At 36.3% G+C, this 18,225-nt stretch overlaps 1 protein-coding gene across 1 annotated transcript in view; it reads left to right on the top strand.

The window, feature by feature from the left end:
* The window catches only part of VWA3B (von Willebrand factor A domain containing 3B), a 74,031-nt gene that overhangs the window by 39,488 nt on the left and 16,318 nt on the right, over positions 1 to 18,225 (top strand). Inside the window, 6 exon segments of the mRNA XM_018084323.2 lie at positions 170 to 307; positions 1,447 to 1,483; positions 1,604 to 1,760; positions 5,969 to 6,087; positions 8,725 to 8,775; positions 10,978 to 11,197. Of these exon segments, the coding sequence (XP_017939812.2) occupies positions 170 to 307; positions 1,447 to 1,483; positions 1,604 to 1,760; positions 5,969 to 6,087; positions 8,725 to 8,775; positions 10,978 to 11,197 (722 nt within the window).

Below are 18,225 nucleotides of genomic sequence, written 5' to 3' on the forward strand. Positions count from 1 at the left end.
TTGTGTTGTATAAAGTACAAACAGTTTTGTGTTTGAGGTCGTTTGTAGGCAGTCCCTTTAAAATTGGGACAGAATACCAAGGAGGAACTCAAAAATCCCAGGCATGTACTTGTAAGTTAGTAAGTTAGCTCTTTTAGCTCTTCCTTTCTTTCCCTTTCAACACCTACAGAGCAAACAAAGAGCAGCCTGCTGCGAATCCTGAGCCATGGTGTGAAATCTAGGGAAGAAAGCCCAGAGGAAAGAACATCTCCAGAGGAAAAAAGTTTTTCTGTCAAGAAGAGTGAGAAATGTACAACTATTTTGAAAGGCAAGTTGGCAGAACAGGAAGCTCTGAGTGGGGCAGAGGATAACATTTCTTGTGCTGCATTTGTAAGTAGTGGCACCTCATTTGAGGCAAAACTGTGCAGATCTGCAGTACAAAGGACTGAAACACAACAGAGATGTGGAGACTTGGACATGCAGAATGGTATTGTAAGTGTCTTTACAACTGTGGCCAGACTCCTGCCAGTGCCCAAACTATACAGTTTACAACAGCTTAGTTGTGTTCACAGTATGCAGCAGTTGTGATACAGCTATGCCTTATACTGCTGAAAGGATATCACAGTTGCTTCTTATCAACATAAGAAATAGATCTTGACAATCTTGTTGTACCTGTGGTACAGTAATACACTATTCTTGTGGAACAGTAGTTTGTGGTTATGATCAATGTTGGGGTTAAAAGATGAGAGTGGTGGTTCTAATTCTGTGGTACCAATGTAAAAAGAGGTTGCACTCATTAGTATGCTTAGACTTACAAAACCCATGCTCTCTGGGACAGACAAATATGTAGAGATAATAGTGTTTTCAAGGGGGCTTAGATATAAATCCAGATATTTTTAATTTCTTTCAGTAATTCATGCAACTCTGAACTTTATGCTAGGTTTGCTAAGTCATTCTAAAACCTCACATATGATGCTTAAAAATGTTTGACTTTTTTACATTTCATCATGTTATGTTTAGTTTTTTATATATCTTTATACAGAATTTCATAGTGGTATACCTTAAAGTAGCTACTCCTGGCCATCTTATTAGTGGTAGTACTTGGTATCACATCTTGACTTGGGAATTAAGCTGGTTAATATTTGGTTTGGGATAAAAGAAAAACAAAACAACAAACTAATTTATGTTTAAAAAAAGATTTTCCACCTATTTTATACATTCCTCATTGATTAATTAGGGCTCATGTGGTAAATAGTAACACTTACTATTGATCAAGCACCAAGAAACAAAGGAAACCTAATTCTCATTGATTAATTTAGCAAATGAAATAGCCATTATTGTGTAGTCTTTGTGATGCTGCTAGTAGGCTCAAATAAAAAAATGGCACTATTATATGTCAGCTTATTTATGTATACTTTTGTGTGCACAAAACCTCTAAGATAATCAAATGGAATTGTTTTCCCTTAGATCTGAAAATGCAGAATGTGAAAAAGGCATCTAAAAGGTATGTGTGTGCATATATAAATACATCACAAAAATTATAGTTTCTATTTTTCTTCAGTCATTTCAGACCTGTCAAATGTGTTTCTACCATGTGCTACATCTTACAGTCTCTCTTTTCTAGCCCTCTAGATATCTCTTCAGCTCTCTGGTTAAAGACCCATGGCTTGGTTGCTAGGCGACTCACCATCATGGATGCCTTAGCTCCTACAGCTGTCCCTCATGGTACCAAATACATCCCAGTTCTGGACAAGCATGTAGTTTCTAAAGTATTTGATGAGGTAAAACTCTTACGCTGTAAGTAAAACTTAGTAGTGTTTTCAAAAGGATTTTTAAAATTAATTTCTATAAATGTCATAATAGCATTCTCTGGTGTTCATTGTAGATAGTTCATGTGCACTAAATGTATAATGCATATCTATATGGTCATTCATGCATCAGTAAGAAGATAAAACTGATAGTTAATAGCAGTACTTCTCGCATATTTTACCCTTAAGCTCTTTCACAGTTACCAGTTGATGGCAGTGTGCAGCCAGCAGCTGTTTGGCAATTTGTTGAGCACCACAGCCTCTCCTAATATGTATTAATTTACTGGAGTATGTATTTCAAGTTCATAAAGTCATTTTGTGCAGGTGCACAGTTGGTGGACTTGTGGATTCTCAAGGTTTACATGTGATCACTAAGACCTTTTGAAAAGTACTGGAATTCAGTAACTAAAATTTAGTTCTAATAGGTGTGTAGACAGCTGTGAGGTTGTGAATTATATATCATAAAACTTTTATTATTTATGGTGAATTGTATATCATAAAGCTCTAATTGCCATTCCACTTAAAGGAAATCCATTTTGTGGCAAGTTGCTCTAATTATTCTTGTGTGATGCATCCTATGAAAGTCCTTTGAATATGCTGCAGCTTGTTGTGATTAATAAAAACTTTTCCTTTAAACAGTACTCAAAGAAAAAGCTGAACCAGATCTTTTTAAACAATAAAGAGTGAACAAGGGATTTGTAATAGAATGGGGTATAGAACTAAGGAAAATATTTATAACAATTGTACACAGTTGTACATTTTAAAGTTTCCATGCTTGTTTTTTAAATATAGGAACTGGAATTTTGGCTGTAGCGTGCAGACTGTGGAATAAAAACTAGTTCCTCTGTTTTAGTAAAACCAAGTCAAAACCAAGATCTGTAAGGATTTTTTGAAGTGTGAAATTTTTTTTTACACAATTAAAAGATATCTTTTTATATGAAAACATTTTAAAATGTATGTTTTAACATTTCAGATGTAAAATGGCCATTTTTAAAAAAAATTCAGACATCCAATGATTACAAAACTGTACAAAACAATCTACTGTAAATGAAATGTTAAACAAAGACATTGTGAATTTCACATAACTCTTATATCTGATTTCTAAGCAGTCACTTCTTTTCCCATCTTCTTCTAAATATACCTAAGAGAAGCTCTTTCTTCCATGTTTCCTGATGAAGAGTCCTTTGAATCCTTTGCAGACAACCCTGAGCTGCATGTGAATTGCTACTAGCAAAACCAACCCAGTCTGTAAAACAATGGTCTTTGAAAGTAGTCAAAACAAGTTATTTGTACAGGCCATTTTTAATGGCAAGTCATAAAAGCTTCTGCTAGTCTAGTTCAAGACTGAGTTTAAGTTCAGCATTAGAATGAACCAGTACTGTGCAGAGTCCAAAAAGTAATTCTTGGGCTTTCTTTAGATTTCGGGATGTAAAGACAAAATAATAATTTTTGTAATTTTTTCACACCTGCTGATTCCCATTAGTTGTATTTAGATACTCAGTTTCTCAGGCAGTGGAGAATTATTGTTCTATGTGTAGACAAATGGATTTTTCTGGATCTAAAGCTGAGTATAGAAAGGAAAAATAAGGTTGGGGGTTGCACACAAATTGGAACCAGTAGGATTTGTGAGCTACAGAACCTTCTCCCTCAAGCTTCATGCCAGAAAATTGAGGGAAACAGAAAATAGGTTTTGAGACTAGACATAGAGCTTGAATAGGAGACTTTAAGGATCTTTATCATTCCAGTACTTCAGAAGTAGTAAATATACAGATATTTTTGCATTCTTCCCTCAAAGATCTTAGTTTTCTTGGTGTGGAATGCAGACATCCTTGTTTGCTTTTCAGGGGGTGGTATGATTTTTATTTTCAGCCTTTGCTAACAGTTGTGATGGAGTAACTACGAGCAGTTTTCTTACCTCAGAGATGCAGCAAGCAAAAGGTTTCCATGACAACTGTTCATTATCAAGAGGCTGACCTGTTGTTTTCAGTTCTGTGTGACCTGTCAGCTTCACCCCAGTTATTTCAAAGAGTTTAATTTATTGAACTCCCCATCCAGATTCATATTCAGAAAAAAAATCATGGCTTGGGAGCTTCTCTAAATTGTGGTATGGTAATTCTGGAGGAAATACTGTTGCATATAGAATCATGCGAGTATATATTGCAGATTGTGGCATCATAAGTACAGCTTTGGAAGTCATGGAGTTTTGACTCAATGTTTTGCTCAAAAGAATCAGGTTCAGATTCAACCAACAAAAACATCTTTCTTTTGTCTAAAGTAAGAAAGATTTTATAGGGTTATTGTGCTTTGGTTTTGTCTCTAAAATTTTGAAATTTTGGGTTTGAAGTAAAAGCCATTTTGAAACAAGTGAATTCTTCTGATATGAAAGTTAAAGTATTTAGAAAACTATGAAACATTTTGGTACTAAAAAAGTTTCCCTGTGATTTCTTTCAGCTGAATCTGTCAAATTTACCTTGACTTTGTGAGCAGTTTTCATTATTCTCAAAGTGTGCATAATATTTAAAGTTTACTGTTTGCTAAGAACATATTCTATTCTGGTTTTATTCTTCAATAGTATAATAATGTATGTATGCTTGTCTGCCCCTCATATTGTGTTCAAAGTGTTTTATAAACTATATTAAATATTCACATTGTAAATTGTGCTGTTTGCACTTGGAGTTACTCTGAGAATTTGTAAGGCAGTGTGGAAGTGGGCTCCTACATGGTGAGGCCCTGCTAAACTTTTAGCTTGGTTTGAGTAACATTGTAGACAACAATCATGGCAGTAGGGAACTTGAAGAGGGGTAATCAGTTCCTTACCTTTCAGCCTTCAGACTTCATCTGGAAATGACAAGTAGCCAAGTTTCACTGCTCAGAATTCTGGGCAGAGATTGATCTCCTCTGTCTCTGTCAGGGTGCTTCACTGACATGTTCCCATTATCTTTAGCTTTTAAGTGATCTTAAGATTAATGTTAGAAGCCTTGAAGTGGTCTGGCACTGATTTGACACGGATTTATTAATCAGAGAGAAGATGTCCTCAGAAAGAGAGGGGGATATAAAGCCACACCACTGCTCCTGGAAAAATGGTTTATATTGCGGTACTTTGGAATCCACCTAGGCTGTGATGATTTAAACACAAATAAAACATCACTGGAAAATGTTCTCAATTAAATAAGTCTTTTTATTGCTCTAGTTGCTGATTATTTGTCTTATTCTCCCAATAGGGGTCTTAGTTTAACTTAATTTCTCATCTATATCCTGATCTCAGACAGGCACTTGGGGAAGATTCCTGCTCAACCATATGCGTTGAAGAGGAAGAGTATCATTCTCCATCTTCTGCAATTTTTGCATTTTTTTCTGTTTATATTCAACACCAGGACATTGATGTATAAAATAGCTTTTCTTACGCAAACTGCTGAGTAATTTAAGAGGCTGAAAGATGGGGGGATTTTGGACTGACAGTTTGGAAGGCATTTTTCCTCCTCTCTTTCATCCTTTTCTACCCTTTTCTGTGGCTTTTGAAGATCTACTTGCAAATGTATAGCTTTCTATATTATAATGACGCTGACTTATGTAGGTGCTATATTGTGAGATTTGAAAAATATTGAAGTTCCTGATTCTGATGAATCTGATTAGGTTCTTAAGCCTTATTGTGGTTAATTAAGACTAGTTTCAGTGAGCAATATCTACCTTGTTCTCTCTTTGATGATCAGTGTGATGGTGAAAAATGTCTCTCTATAGCTATAATACACTAATTCCTTATAAAATTAGGTGGTCCATAATAAGAACATTAAATACACTTAAATATGTACTCTCACACCTGTATGCTAGAATTAGATGCTAATAGGTATAAGAGAGTGTTATTTTAAGGCAATATAGTATGGAATTGCTCTAGACGTTTGTTTCCTTCTGACCTAGCCTTCCATTATTAGAGTGAGTTGTTTGACAGTACTGATTTAGTTAGAAATAACTAATAGTTAGGAATCTTAGTTTGTGGCTTATGCATTTCAGAAGAACTGTCTGGAAACTGCATCTTAATACTGACATTTGCTTGGTGTGCTCAAATTTTTCTTTCTGCAGCATTCTAGTGTTCCTTCTGGCTGTTCTGACCCTCAGCATTCAGTCATTCTGGTGGAGGAAAATTTGTATGATAAATAAAATCTTTTTCTTTTATTTTGTAATAGATATTACCGTTGGCCCATGTTAGCAATGACAAGAAGGAGATCACACTAATTAATCCTCAGGCAGTGAATCTTGTTGCCTATAAAGAGAAGCTGGAGCAAGCAATTAAATCCTACAAAAGGCAAGTCTACTCACCAGAAATTTATCATGTTTGCAGTAAAAAGCAGAATGAAAAACCAGCAGATGATAGGCAAGGAGATAATAAAAGCATGTTGAACATGTTGCCCAGGTCATGTTCATTCAGTGACAAAAGCAAAATTCTTCTACTTGCTGGGAATAAACCTGAAAGCAGTCATCCCTGTGGAGAAATCTCCCATAAACATACAGTGTTAGTCAGACTTTTAACTTATAATTAAGTTCCTAAATCCATAGGCTGGTATTTAAATTAGGGACCTGCTTTTTTCTGCCAGCTGTATCACTTAACTATGGATGCAAGACTATAACTGAGGCACCAATAAGATACTGACAATTTAAATTTGGTTGGGTTTTTTTAAGAGACATGTGTTGTGCTTATTAATTCAATGTTGGGAAAAGCACAACAGAAGTAAACAGGACAAAGACATTAGATCCCTAAGCTATTTCTTTCCATGATATGACTTTGTGCATTTTTTTGGAAACAATGCAATTATTTGGCTTTAGTGTAATTCAGTAATCATATGAAAGCTTTAATTAGTATTATTTTAATAAATATTTTTTAGACTATATTCTGTAACATTTACAGATGTAATTATTTTATATGACCAAAACCCTCTTGATGACAAGTGCTTACTCGTTGCTTTTTGATTAATTCCACTTTAAGGTTTGGGGATTTTCTTCCTCTGTAGCTCTTTTTAAAGCATGTAATAGCTCAGTTTTTCATCCCTATTGTCCTATATGCATCTGTTTTGGTAAAAATCAAGAAGTATGATTTGCAAATGCTACTTGATATGTCTAATATTAATGGATATTATCTATTGGTTTTGTGTGTTCTGTCACTGGGACAATACTGTTATTTTCAGGATGATGAAGAACTGATAGAAATTGATTTGTTACTTGTTTTGATAGTAGGTTCAACTGGTGTATTTGTAATGGTGACTTCTGAAAAAAAAATCAAGTTTTTCACTGCTGCGCCATACCATTCAATATTTTGCATTTATTGACTGATTTTCAGGGAAATAAAAATGTTTTCTGGTTGAATTCTGGTGATCTTCTACTGACAGCATTTTCACAGTCTCCCTAAAAATTTGATGATTAGGAGTACTGTTTACTTATGTTTACCCACAAAGGTCAGTGAATCAGTGTATTTACAATAGTAGGATTGAGTTCCCACTTCTGTGAAAAAGATGTGTAGAAGAAAGATCTGTCTGAAGATCATTATAATTGACAATGTAAAAAAGAGATCTCTTTGTTTTATCTCCACATGTAAAACAGCAACCCAGTCAAAATCATTTTGCTCTAAATGCCATAGTACTTTTCTAGTAATTGAATTGCAAAAGTTGCAGTTCAGCTTTGTGAATAGTTGTTGGTCACAAATTTATTCTGACATGTAGAGATGAAAAATACATCAGGGTATGTGGGTTTCAAGGACAGAAGCAAGCGTAATAATATCTTCCCCATATGTAGATTGACCTTAGCATCAGGTTTAGAGGAAGAAAAGTGGTGAGGGCAGAATTTTTGTACTCTGACAAAGAGAATATACAGTACTGAAGGAGCAAAACACTGGAAGCTTCATAATGTGTATGGTCTTGTACAGCCAGAAGCTTTTACAAATGAGTTAGTTATGAGTATGCACATTTAGAAGGATGAAATAGTCAGTGGAGCATGCTGAGACTGCAGATTGTGAGCAAACTAAGTAATTTACATTCTAAAAATGCTGGGATTTGGTTTCTAGTTGATAAAATGAATCATCAAGAAATTAATATTCAAAATCTGTTGGTAATGTGCTTTTTTTCTACATGCACCAGTAAATCTCACAAGACCGCTAATATTCTAATGGTTACAATCTGAATTTTTCCTAGCAGTGAATTTGTTCTTGTATTTCCAAAGGAATTTTTGAAATTGTTCTGTAATTACAACAATTAGCATCATCGTAGAGATTTATTTCTGTAGTATGAAATGAAGTAATTTAATGGTGGCTTATTTGTTTGAGATGTTTATGGAGAAAGCCATAAGCTAGGTGATCTAATAAGAGTTTATAATTTGTGTCTAGAAAGCAAAAGCAGAAAGTTTAGTGGTGCTTTTAGAAGATCTCAGAACTGCATTGCTTTGGGATAATCACTTCTGTTTTCCTGTTAGTAGCTTTTCTTCATAGCCAGAGTTTAATGAGTTAGAAACCTGAGTAGAACAATGGATGGGTAATCTTAGCAGAAGAAAAAAAATTAGCATTACTACATTCAGGCTATGTTTTCTGAAACTGTTTAATTGAAAAAACTGTGCAGCTTAACTGGCGTTTAATCAGTTTTGTTATTTGATTTAGCTTGCTGCTGCTGAAGAGAACCATCCATAGAAAATCCTGTCAGGAAGCAGCAGCGATTGCCATTAAACCTTCTATGACCCTGAAATAGTCGTGCTGCTACTTGATGGAAGATGCTGTTTTCCCATCTTTTTTTGCAGTTGATAATTTCATAGCTGAATGATAAAGATACAAGTTGATGATACAGTGCTCTTGGAATACAAATCAGTGCAGATGTCTTAAGAAACTGTTTATTTGTTAGTTTTGAGCTGATCAGCTGCGCAAGGAACTGCATTCCCTCAAAAACTGCTTTGCTTTCTTTAATAGGCGCCTGAACCTAGTTGTTTGGAGAGCACTATCTCAGGAGGAAAGAGACAAGTAAGCTATCATTTTTGGTTTTCTAATGTACCTCTGAAAGGCTGGTCATAAATATTTGATAGCTTTTTGTCACTATTTTTATAACCAACTGGTTTAACTTTCAAATGTTTCATAACTATATCTTGCTTTCAAAAATGTATATGTGATATGGAGTAATACTAAATTCTGGACCTCCTTTTGCGATGCTACTTATTTTAAAGGAAAAGACTTGCCTTCCATTTGAATGCTGCTGATCTATTCTTAGTCAGTGTGAAGTGTCAGGGCCTTGAGAGGGCAGCATGTCATTGCCTTTGGCATCAAAGTAAATCTTCTCTCATCCTGTAAAACGCACTTCAGTGGCTTGTTTGTAAAAGTGTAATAAGTACCTTAACAGCATGTGCTAGAACTATATATCACTCTAGGAGCTTGTACTACTTTAACTAGCCTATTTCTGTATATTGATTTAGAAAACTAGTAACTGTATAGACAGGACTGACATCAGTGAAGTTAGCATCTCTTTGCATCAGAGAATAAAGTGAAGATCAATTAATGAACACTGAATGGGCCTGAAATATTCCTACGCAGAAAAACACGAATGAAAACTAGAATGCTTATAAGAAGACTTAAGCTAATGAGTAAAAAAACCCAGAGTTCTATCATTAATAAGGAGAACTATAACTCTATTCTGGTGTAGAGACGAAATCAAGACTTCTAAACAAAAGAACAGCATATAATTGGGAAAAAAAGAAGGAAATAGATGTCTGTTGATAAACAATGAGTTGTACAGTATACAAATTTGACAGAGTGTCATCCAAAATATCTCGTTTTTGGTACCATGTGGCCAACTGTGCATGTAATAAAAAAAGAAGTCTTAGCAATTGTACAGTCTGCTAGAGGGGCATATTAAATCATTAATATTGGTGCATAGATATTGAAATATTCGATCTATTTCTCTTCTAAGTTTACAATTTGAGTGACCAGGTTCACGTGTTACAGAAGAATGACAACATACTTTCAAAATTAGTAATCTGAATAGAGAGAGTAATAAACAAAGTCTAGTAACTTGGTCACAGGAGTCCTGAAATTATTGACTGAGGAGCCTTCTGGTTTGCTAGTGTGTATTAAAATGCTACCTCAGATACTAGGGAAATTCAAATTCACTAGAGCAGTGGTAATACTGTGCTTGTGTTCAAAGTGTTTAAGAGATCCAACTCAGGAGATATTAGCTTGACCTTTGTTATGAATTAATAATGGGTTCAGGAAATAGAGACAAAAAATCTAGGTAAATAATTATACTGGTCAGGTTGATTTCAATACAAAACAGTTCCTAGAGGAGTAGAGAGATAAGCAGTGACAAAGAGTATGGCAACGTGATTAGGCATCACTGTGGTTGCATGCGTTGATAAGGCAGACACTTCAGTACTCTCCCTAGATCTAGACTTCATGGGGTTTTTTACATGTTGGCAAAGCTGTAGAGAAGAGCCAGAAAACAGCTAAAAGGACTAAAAAGAATTATGTTACTTCCAACTGAAGATGTAAAGAGTTCTACCTATTCTGGATTTTAGAAGGTTCAGCTTCTTTGGGTTTTTTAATCAACAAGATGACTGTATCTATTTCACCTTTGTAAGTACCTTTGGTGTGTGGCTTCAAACTGGCTGTTTAGTCCCATGGACATTGGCATAATCTGAACCATGGATGGAGGCAAACTCCTGGTCACTGAGGGAAATTGAGCAGTGCAGGACTGATAGAGGAAAAAATAGTAGGGGATTGTCTCTTTTTGTGTGATCAGTCCAGATTCCTGTGGCAAATCAGGACTTAGTATCTGTCAGGTGCCATTTTAGGTTGTTTCCATACTTGCCACTTCATTCTACCTGCTCTTCCAGAAGTCCAGGGGTTTTAATGATTTCTCAGTTGTGTCTACAAGTTCTTTGTTGATGCCTCACATATTCTAGGACATCTGAAATGACACCAGGCATCTATACTCAGCCACTTGAATTGCTCTGTAGATGTCTTTGTATGAGATACAGTTAAGCCAGATATGATTGTCTGACTAGACACAACAGTATCTGGATGAAATGCAAGAACTTGCGGCATACAAAAGATATATTGGATGAATCTGATGCTTTATTCTGCCTTTATGCTTTGTGATTCTATCTTTAAAGTACTGACATAATTAAAATTTTTCTACTTGTGATTATTAATCTTTTAAATACATTTTTTAAGATTTAAAGAGGATGGGCCAGTCCAATATATGCAGCATAAAGAAGCTTTGCTGGAGGCTTTAGAGAATTTGGGATGGCCAATTTCCTATGAAGATGTAAAATTGCTAGAAGATGAAATACTGGCAGCATTAACATATATGCAACAAGCCTCTGATCTTCAGGAAGCTGTCAAAAAGGAAACTGAGAAAAGCTCAGAATCACACATAAGCAACAATAAAAAGGTAATATGTTGGAAGGGATTTTTTTCTCGTTAGATATTCCTCTTCGGTATGTGCTTCTGGAATAATTTTGTTCCATGATTATAGCTGATAAACCAGACATTTAGCATGATGCTAAATAAAATGGATAGAGGAAAGAAGGTAGTTAAAAAGAGAGCAAGCTTTCAATTACTTTTTTGAAGCACTGGGGATACAGAAGTTCTGAAGTTGAGAGAACCACAGAAATCAAACCTCTTAAAAATTAATTGGAGCAAAGCATCCTCTGCAACAACAGCAGAGAAAGAACAGATACATTAAAGGCAATTATATTATAAGATCTGGTTGGGTTAATATCTGATAAAGAGGACTAAAAGATCTTGTAATGTTGGAGTAATTCACTATAATCTCCCATGGTATCTTTCTTGTAAAATAAAAGATGTAGAGAAGAGGTGGGAGTCAGCTTCATATTCATACACTAAAATTTAACTGTCCATAAAATGGGGATATACATGAACTGGTGGCCAATCTCACAGCCTTGTGAACTGAGTCAGTGGCATCTGGAGCTCATGGTGAAGCAGACACCCACTTTTGGCAAGGCAGAGTGCTCTCTCCATTTCATTATTACATTAGTCTAGCATTAATACAGTAGTCTAGCTACTCTGAAAATGTTATTGAAGTTTGTGATTTTATATATGTATAGATGTATCTGTATATATGTGTGTTCATGTCCCAGATGAACATCTGATTTTTTACTTGGAATGCTATTGAGAGGTGTAATGAAACAAGTATGGAAATACATGGAGCAATAGGTATAAAATTAAAGTTAGTCAGGCTGCCCTATTGGAAGAGAGAATATACTTTTTCATTTTAGAGTTTTGAAAAGTGATTTAATCTTCCCCAATGGAAAGATTTCTGAATATAGTATTGATGCTTTGAAATTCACAGTACTTAGCTCTGGAAAAAAACCCAAAACGTTTCTCTTATTCAGTTTCAAGTTTTTTCATCTTAAAGCTTCATCAAACGGTGCTTCCCTGGGTGTCCTGCTGCCTCTGCAGAAGTGCTGTCTAGGTGGAGTAATACTACGATAATATTAAAATCAGCTCTCTAGGAAATGGACAAGAAAGAAAATCTTTCCTCAGACTTCCAAGTTCCAATAGAGGATAAGGAAAAACAAATAGAGAATTAATTATAAAGCTCATATGTTAATATATTCCTTTTCTTGTTCATTATTTTATATAATTGAGTGAGGGAAGCTACCATGTGGTTGGCCTAGTTGCAGTGAATACTTCCCTCAGTGAAGACTGAGGGAAGTCTTATGCTTTGTATTATGTAAGAAGCATAATCAAATATTCATCATAGTTATTTTATGTCCCAATGTATGCATGTAAACATATACAAAACCGTATACAGACATACATCCATCAGTTTAAAGAGGTTATGTAAGTGAAACTCAAATGGTCATGGTACAAACCTATAGTGTGAATGCTCAGCAATGAATGAGAATGTACAATTGGAATTTGAAACTGTAAATTATGCCAAGTATCCCTATTCTCTGTGTACCAGAATATAACAAAAGTATTTTGTTTTATTTGACATTCATTGACTGAGATGTAACTTTTTGTTCACAAAGAACAACCATAGTTTTCACAATAAGTTGTGGCCTTTTACATACTATGACATAAGTTATAAAAAATAAATTTTGTTAAATTGTATAAAATATATTATGATAGCTCAGGCATTGTATAAAATATATTTTGATAGCTCAGGCCATGTATGAAAATAAGTGATTATGGAAAGGATCACTTTCAGTTTTCTATAGTTTTTGAGATTTTTTTTGCATTAAGTACATCTGAAAACATTTTAGTATCTTCAAAAAACAGATGATTCCTTTTACTTTAGTCTGAAAATATTATATTGCTAATACAGCTATTTTGATTATTGATTTTCCTCTGCTATATAATATCCAATACAAGAGCAGCAGAAACATGTCCATGTTTCATTTGTTGGCTGTAATTTTGCTGTTGCCTTGGAACAACCAATGTGTGCTCTCAGACATGATGTGATTAACATTGTGCAATCTCTTATCCTGAGTCAACCCGCTTTAGGAGTCTAATCAGAGTGGCATCTTCAGTAATTGCTAATCTACAACTGAAAGGCTTTAAGAGTGAGAGGCAGAAAGGCAGATGTAATTAGAATTCTGTTTATGTGGTAGAAAAACAGTGGAAAAAATGTTAAAAATTGGGGAGTCTTTTAAAAATGCTGTTGGAGATTTTGCCAGCTGTGATGTCTGTCTACAAAATGAGTATAAAGAAATAAACGGCCAGCTGAAATATGTTACAACAAGGAAATAGCTGATATGGCACTGAATGAAAATTGTCATTGTGAGATGGGGTAGAAAAATCACCATTATCCTGGAGCCCTACTCAACAAGACAGATCTCTGAATTTCTTCCTGCTTTTTTTCACTGAATTTAGAATAAAACCTCTTAGTTTTTAGCTTTTATGAGTTCTGAATTACCTACACAACTTCTTAAAAGAATTAGTAATCCTTTTTGGATGTCCTTGCTATGAGAGCTTTCTATTTAAGCCTACAACTGAATTAGTGGTCTAGTTATCCTCCCTCTATGCTCCGACCTTCTCTGGGAGCTGTGTTCAGGCTGCTTTGTTTGGACACATCTGTGAAAGGTAGGCTGTGCCAGTGCCTTATTGGAGGAGAATGAAGCAGACATCCACCTGCACGGGGCCATGAGATGACCAAAGACCTCCAGTGATGCAAGAAGTAAATGCGTTAGGAAATGAGCAAACACATTTAGTTATTATCAGGCAAAATATAGAACCTTGAACACTGATGATTACCTGGTTGGAGGGCTAATTGTAGACTGTATTATACTCAGTTTACTCAGTTCTTTTTGCTGTACCAATTAAAGCATGAGTTGACACAAGTCTCCCTCTTCAGGCTGGCACTCAGCTTTCATCTAAGATATTGAAAATGAGAAAGGTATCTTTTACTTTGGTTTGATTTTTTTTCCTAATAAGTAACTGCTTTGACTTAAAATATTTTGTTTTCTGTTTTGATCTTGTAAGGCATAACAGTCATCCACCAGTTTTTTAGCATTTTTTTTTCCTCACTGAATTATAAAACTCTTTACAACATTATGTGACATTAAAAAAAAATTGTTCAGGGTCCCCTACCCATCTCTCATTAGACAATTTCAGGTCTACTGGGGTCATGGCATTCCTATTGTCCAAGTGTGATAGATTCCAGGATAGTTTGGTGCTTGCTGTTAATGGTTTAACAATTAAATGTAAAGTGTTTCTTCCTCCAGTGTTGCAATCTGGCCTTTGGGCATGATGGAGAACATTCCTTCTCATACTAAATATTTCTGTTTCTGCATAGGGGTGGATTTCAGATTTTGCAGAGAAATAAAGTTGCATTCATTGCTTAACTTTCATTAAGAGTATACTTTTAAAAGTACCATGTTTTCCTTAGGATGACCTTGAACGTGTAAGGCTCACACTTTTTTGTGATCCTGCTGAATAGTCACCATATGATTAAAAATAACTTAAAATAGTTAATAAGCACAATGTGTTTTGTAAAGCATGTTTATTTGGGTGGAAAGGGACCTCTAGTGGCTCACTGAGTCTCTTCTTTCTGAAAAATGTATTTCATATACAGTCGATTTAATTATTCCTAATGCAATATTTATAGCCGAGACTCGATTCTTTGTAAGAATGGAAATTCTGGATCTCCCTTTTATATCCTGGTGTCCTATTTCTTACGCTCCTCATTCTTCCTCACTATTTAAGGATCACTAATCTCTCTCTGTTGATACCTTTTTTGCATTCATATGTTTCCCAAACAGCTTGGCATCTCCTCTCCTTGTTCTTGTGTCTCTTTTAGTAAAAACAAGCATCCCAAATAGCACAACAACTAAAAAGTTATAACTACAAAGAAATATTGGGTGAAATTTTCCATTGTCATCAGTGAAGTACCTGCTGAACAGATAGCGTGTAGGTGCAAGAAGATAGGCTCTTTCATAAAAATGGACTGTGGTCTATGCAGAATGGGTTTAGTGTCACTGACAACCTGGGAAAAGCAGTGGTTGCTTGGCTCTGAGGATTATGAAAAGCCAAAGTTCAAGCCAAGATACATGGAGATCTGTGGATAGTCTTCCTATCCATTCTCATTTATAGTAGGAAAGGGCAAAACCTAATTTTTTGAAAGGGAATTAAAAAATGTAGCAGCTATTGGAAGGTAAACAAAGTCTCCTTCAGTTGATGTGTTTTTTTGCATTGCCTTCAACAGTAGCAGAGCTAAACAGGCTGAAAATCCTCGAGAATCAGATGGGGCTCTTTTGTAAAAAACATACTGAATGCCAGAAATGAGCACTCTGACAGTGTCTGAGCTGTGCGAGAGGAAGGAGGGATGGAGGGATGGGTTTGAATTTAGACAATGTTTCTGAGCCACCTGAATTCTGCAGGACTGAATCCTCATTGTGGATGCTTGTGTCATCTTTAGTATTTGGATTAATGCAGAGTGCTGGAAAGTTGCCCAAGTTATTAGTCAAGCATAACAAATTAGTTGATAATAAATATTCAGCAGCAGCTGTCCCTTTGAAGCCTGAGGAATTAACTAAATGGCTTACCCAAATACCTTTTTGTGTCTGTGGAACTGTAAGTCTGCAATCAAATCAGCCTTTGTTGGGTTGTACTTCCAGCAGTCAGTTAAGCGCTGTGAAGAGCCTCTGGTTTAGACTGAGTTTGAAAAACAGAGTTGTTGATATAATTAATATTCTATAGGGATAAAGAATAAGCTAGAAAAATCCCATATATCTCCCATTTAAAATATCTCCTCGCCTTTATGTGTGTGTGCGTGTTTTGCTTATTTTTAGGACTTTTTTTTAGGGCTATTTGTGATTTTTGTGGGGGGTTTGGAAAAAAGAGACTGATAATTATAGTGAAACTGAGAATGAACTATTTAGTCAAAGTTATTCATATCTTTTCCATCATTATTGACTTTTAGAGAAAATCAAGTATCAAATCAAATACATCTTTTTGGGAAGAAAAATGTCACCAGGTAAGAAAACAGGTCATAAATGCCCTAGCAAGCATGAGTTTTACAAAGAGTCTGAGTTACAATAGTTTTTCAGAGCAGTGTGTAGATATGTGGAAAATCTTGAGATTTCAAGTTGTGTATTTTTATGATTCAGAAGAACTGTGTGAGAGATGGATGCTTGCAAATTGTTCATGAGGTAGGCTAATAAATATTAATGGTGAAACTGATTTTTTTAATGGTGAAAATCAGTTTCACCATTTTCATTTAATGATGGAACTGATTTATTATAAGCAAGCTTCCTGAATGGGAAGATATTCTTTCTTCCAGAAAAAAGGAGATTCAGGAACATGGTTTACTTTAAGACAAACAACACTGAGACTCCGTAAAATATTAATGTGAGATGTAAAAGGCTTTAAGGTAAAAGAATATGGTGACTGTAAAGTCACGTACACAGAAGCTCAGAAAGCCTGACAGTGTATTTTCATATGGACCCACTTGTTAGTGTCTGACTATTTTTGACATACTGCATTTCCCACAGCCCTCTGCCTCAGTTGTTGTGTGAAATCCATTCTTCGTTCAGTTACTACTAATGGCAGTCACTGATTTCAATTAAGAATTGAGTCAGTCCACAGCAAGCTGACCTGTCGTAGTTTGAGACCCCCAAAATCCAATTCCCGAGTCCATGCTCCTCTCCCACAACTCACCCCAGTGTGAGATGGGTTTTCCAGACACAACACAAGACTCATTATGGGGGGAAGAGAATTATATTACAGTCACTACACAAATAAATATTATAATACATTATATACATAATCTTAACTATCTCTCCTATGATAAAGCAATATTTACATTGGATCAAATCTCTTCTCCCTCCAATAAGAGTTCAGAAGGGAAGAAGGAAAGATCCTTTCCACGTTTCAGGGCAGCAGTGTCTCTCTTCTTCCATGCAGCAGTTGTAGCTGAAGTTGTAGCTGGATCTCTTCCCATTACACACAAGGGAGGTCTCCTTTAACCCCTCTCAACCCTTCGACTCCAAGTGAAGGTCTCTCTCCCGTGGACTGCGATAACCGGGACAAAGGTTCGCTTCACCACGTCATATCATGAAGTGCAGGGCATCTTCATGAAAGTCCCTGCCTCAGTGGATTCAAGCTCCCTTGAGTCAGAACGTTAGGGCAACTTTCAGTTGAAAGTCTTTGCCTCAAGTGTTCTATCAGAGCTCCCTTGCTCTGTCTCGAAACTGCCAGCTTGGCAGCAGCAGGGGGGGGCAAGGCCCTTCTCCGCATTCTGTCTGGCTGTCCCGGTCCAGCTTCCAGGATGTCTGAGCTTCTTAGCTCCTCTCTCTCTGGTGCTGCTGCACTCCAAGACTCCCCTCAAGTAGGAGTCCATCTCCTCCTCCTAGGAGGGGTCTCAAAAGGGTTTTGGGGGGTTTGGTTCAGTTCTTACCCCAAAACTGTTTTTGTTGAGCTTTCTCTGCTCTGTTGCCGGCTCTCTCTCTCTCTCCATCAGACATCTCTGTGTCTCTGCTTAGTTGCATGCTGTCTTTGCTGCTTCTTCTTATCTCTTGACTTTCGGCCATAGCCTTCCACTCAGCGCTGCCTCTGCTGCCGCTTTTCTGTCTTCTGCTGCCCACTCACAGTGGAGAAAGACTCCCTGAGCTTTTCAGTTACAGACCTCAGTCCAGTTTAACACTGTTTCCGAGTTTCTGCAACTTCAGCTGGGGGCTGGGGGGCTGTGGCCCCCCAGCGGGGCTCCTGCCCCTTCTCCCCTTGTGGTCTCAGAACATGGCCACTTCTCCAACCAGCTCACCATCCTTCTTTTCCAGTCTGGTGTGATATGTTTAAATTTTGCAGGGGCGCTGATTGGGTCAACACCAAGAGAGACACCACCCCCTCAGGGGTGTCCTAGTTAGGACAGCTGAGATCAGTTCATCATGGTGGGTGTAACCCAAAACTGTATTCTATAGCCTTCCATGTCATTTCCCAGAAACTAGACTATTG

Source organism: Manacus vitellinus, unplaced genomic scaffold (assembly GCF_001715985.3).
Source record: "Manacus vitellinus isolate BGI_N305 unplaced genomic scaffold, ASM171598v3 scaffold_7_pilon, whole genome shotgun sequence".
In the NCBI taxonomy this organism is placed as follows: domain Eukaryota; kingdom Metazoa; phylum Chordata; class Aves; order Passeriformes; family Pipridae; genus Manacus; species Manacus vitellinus.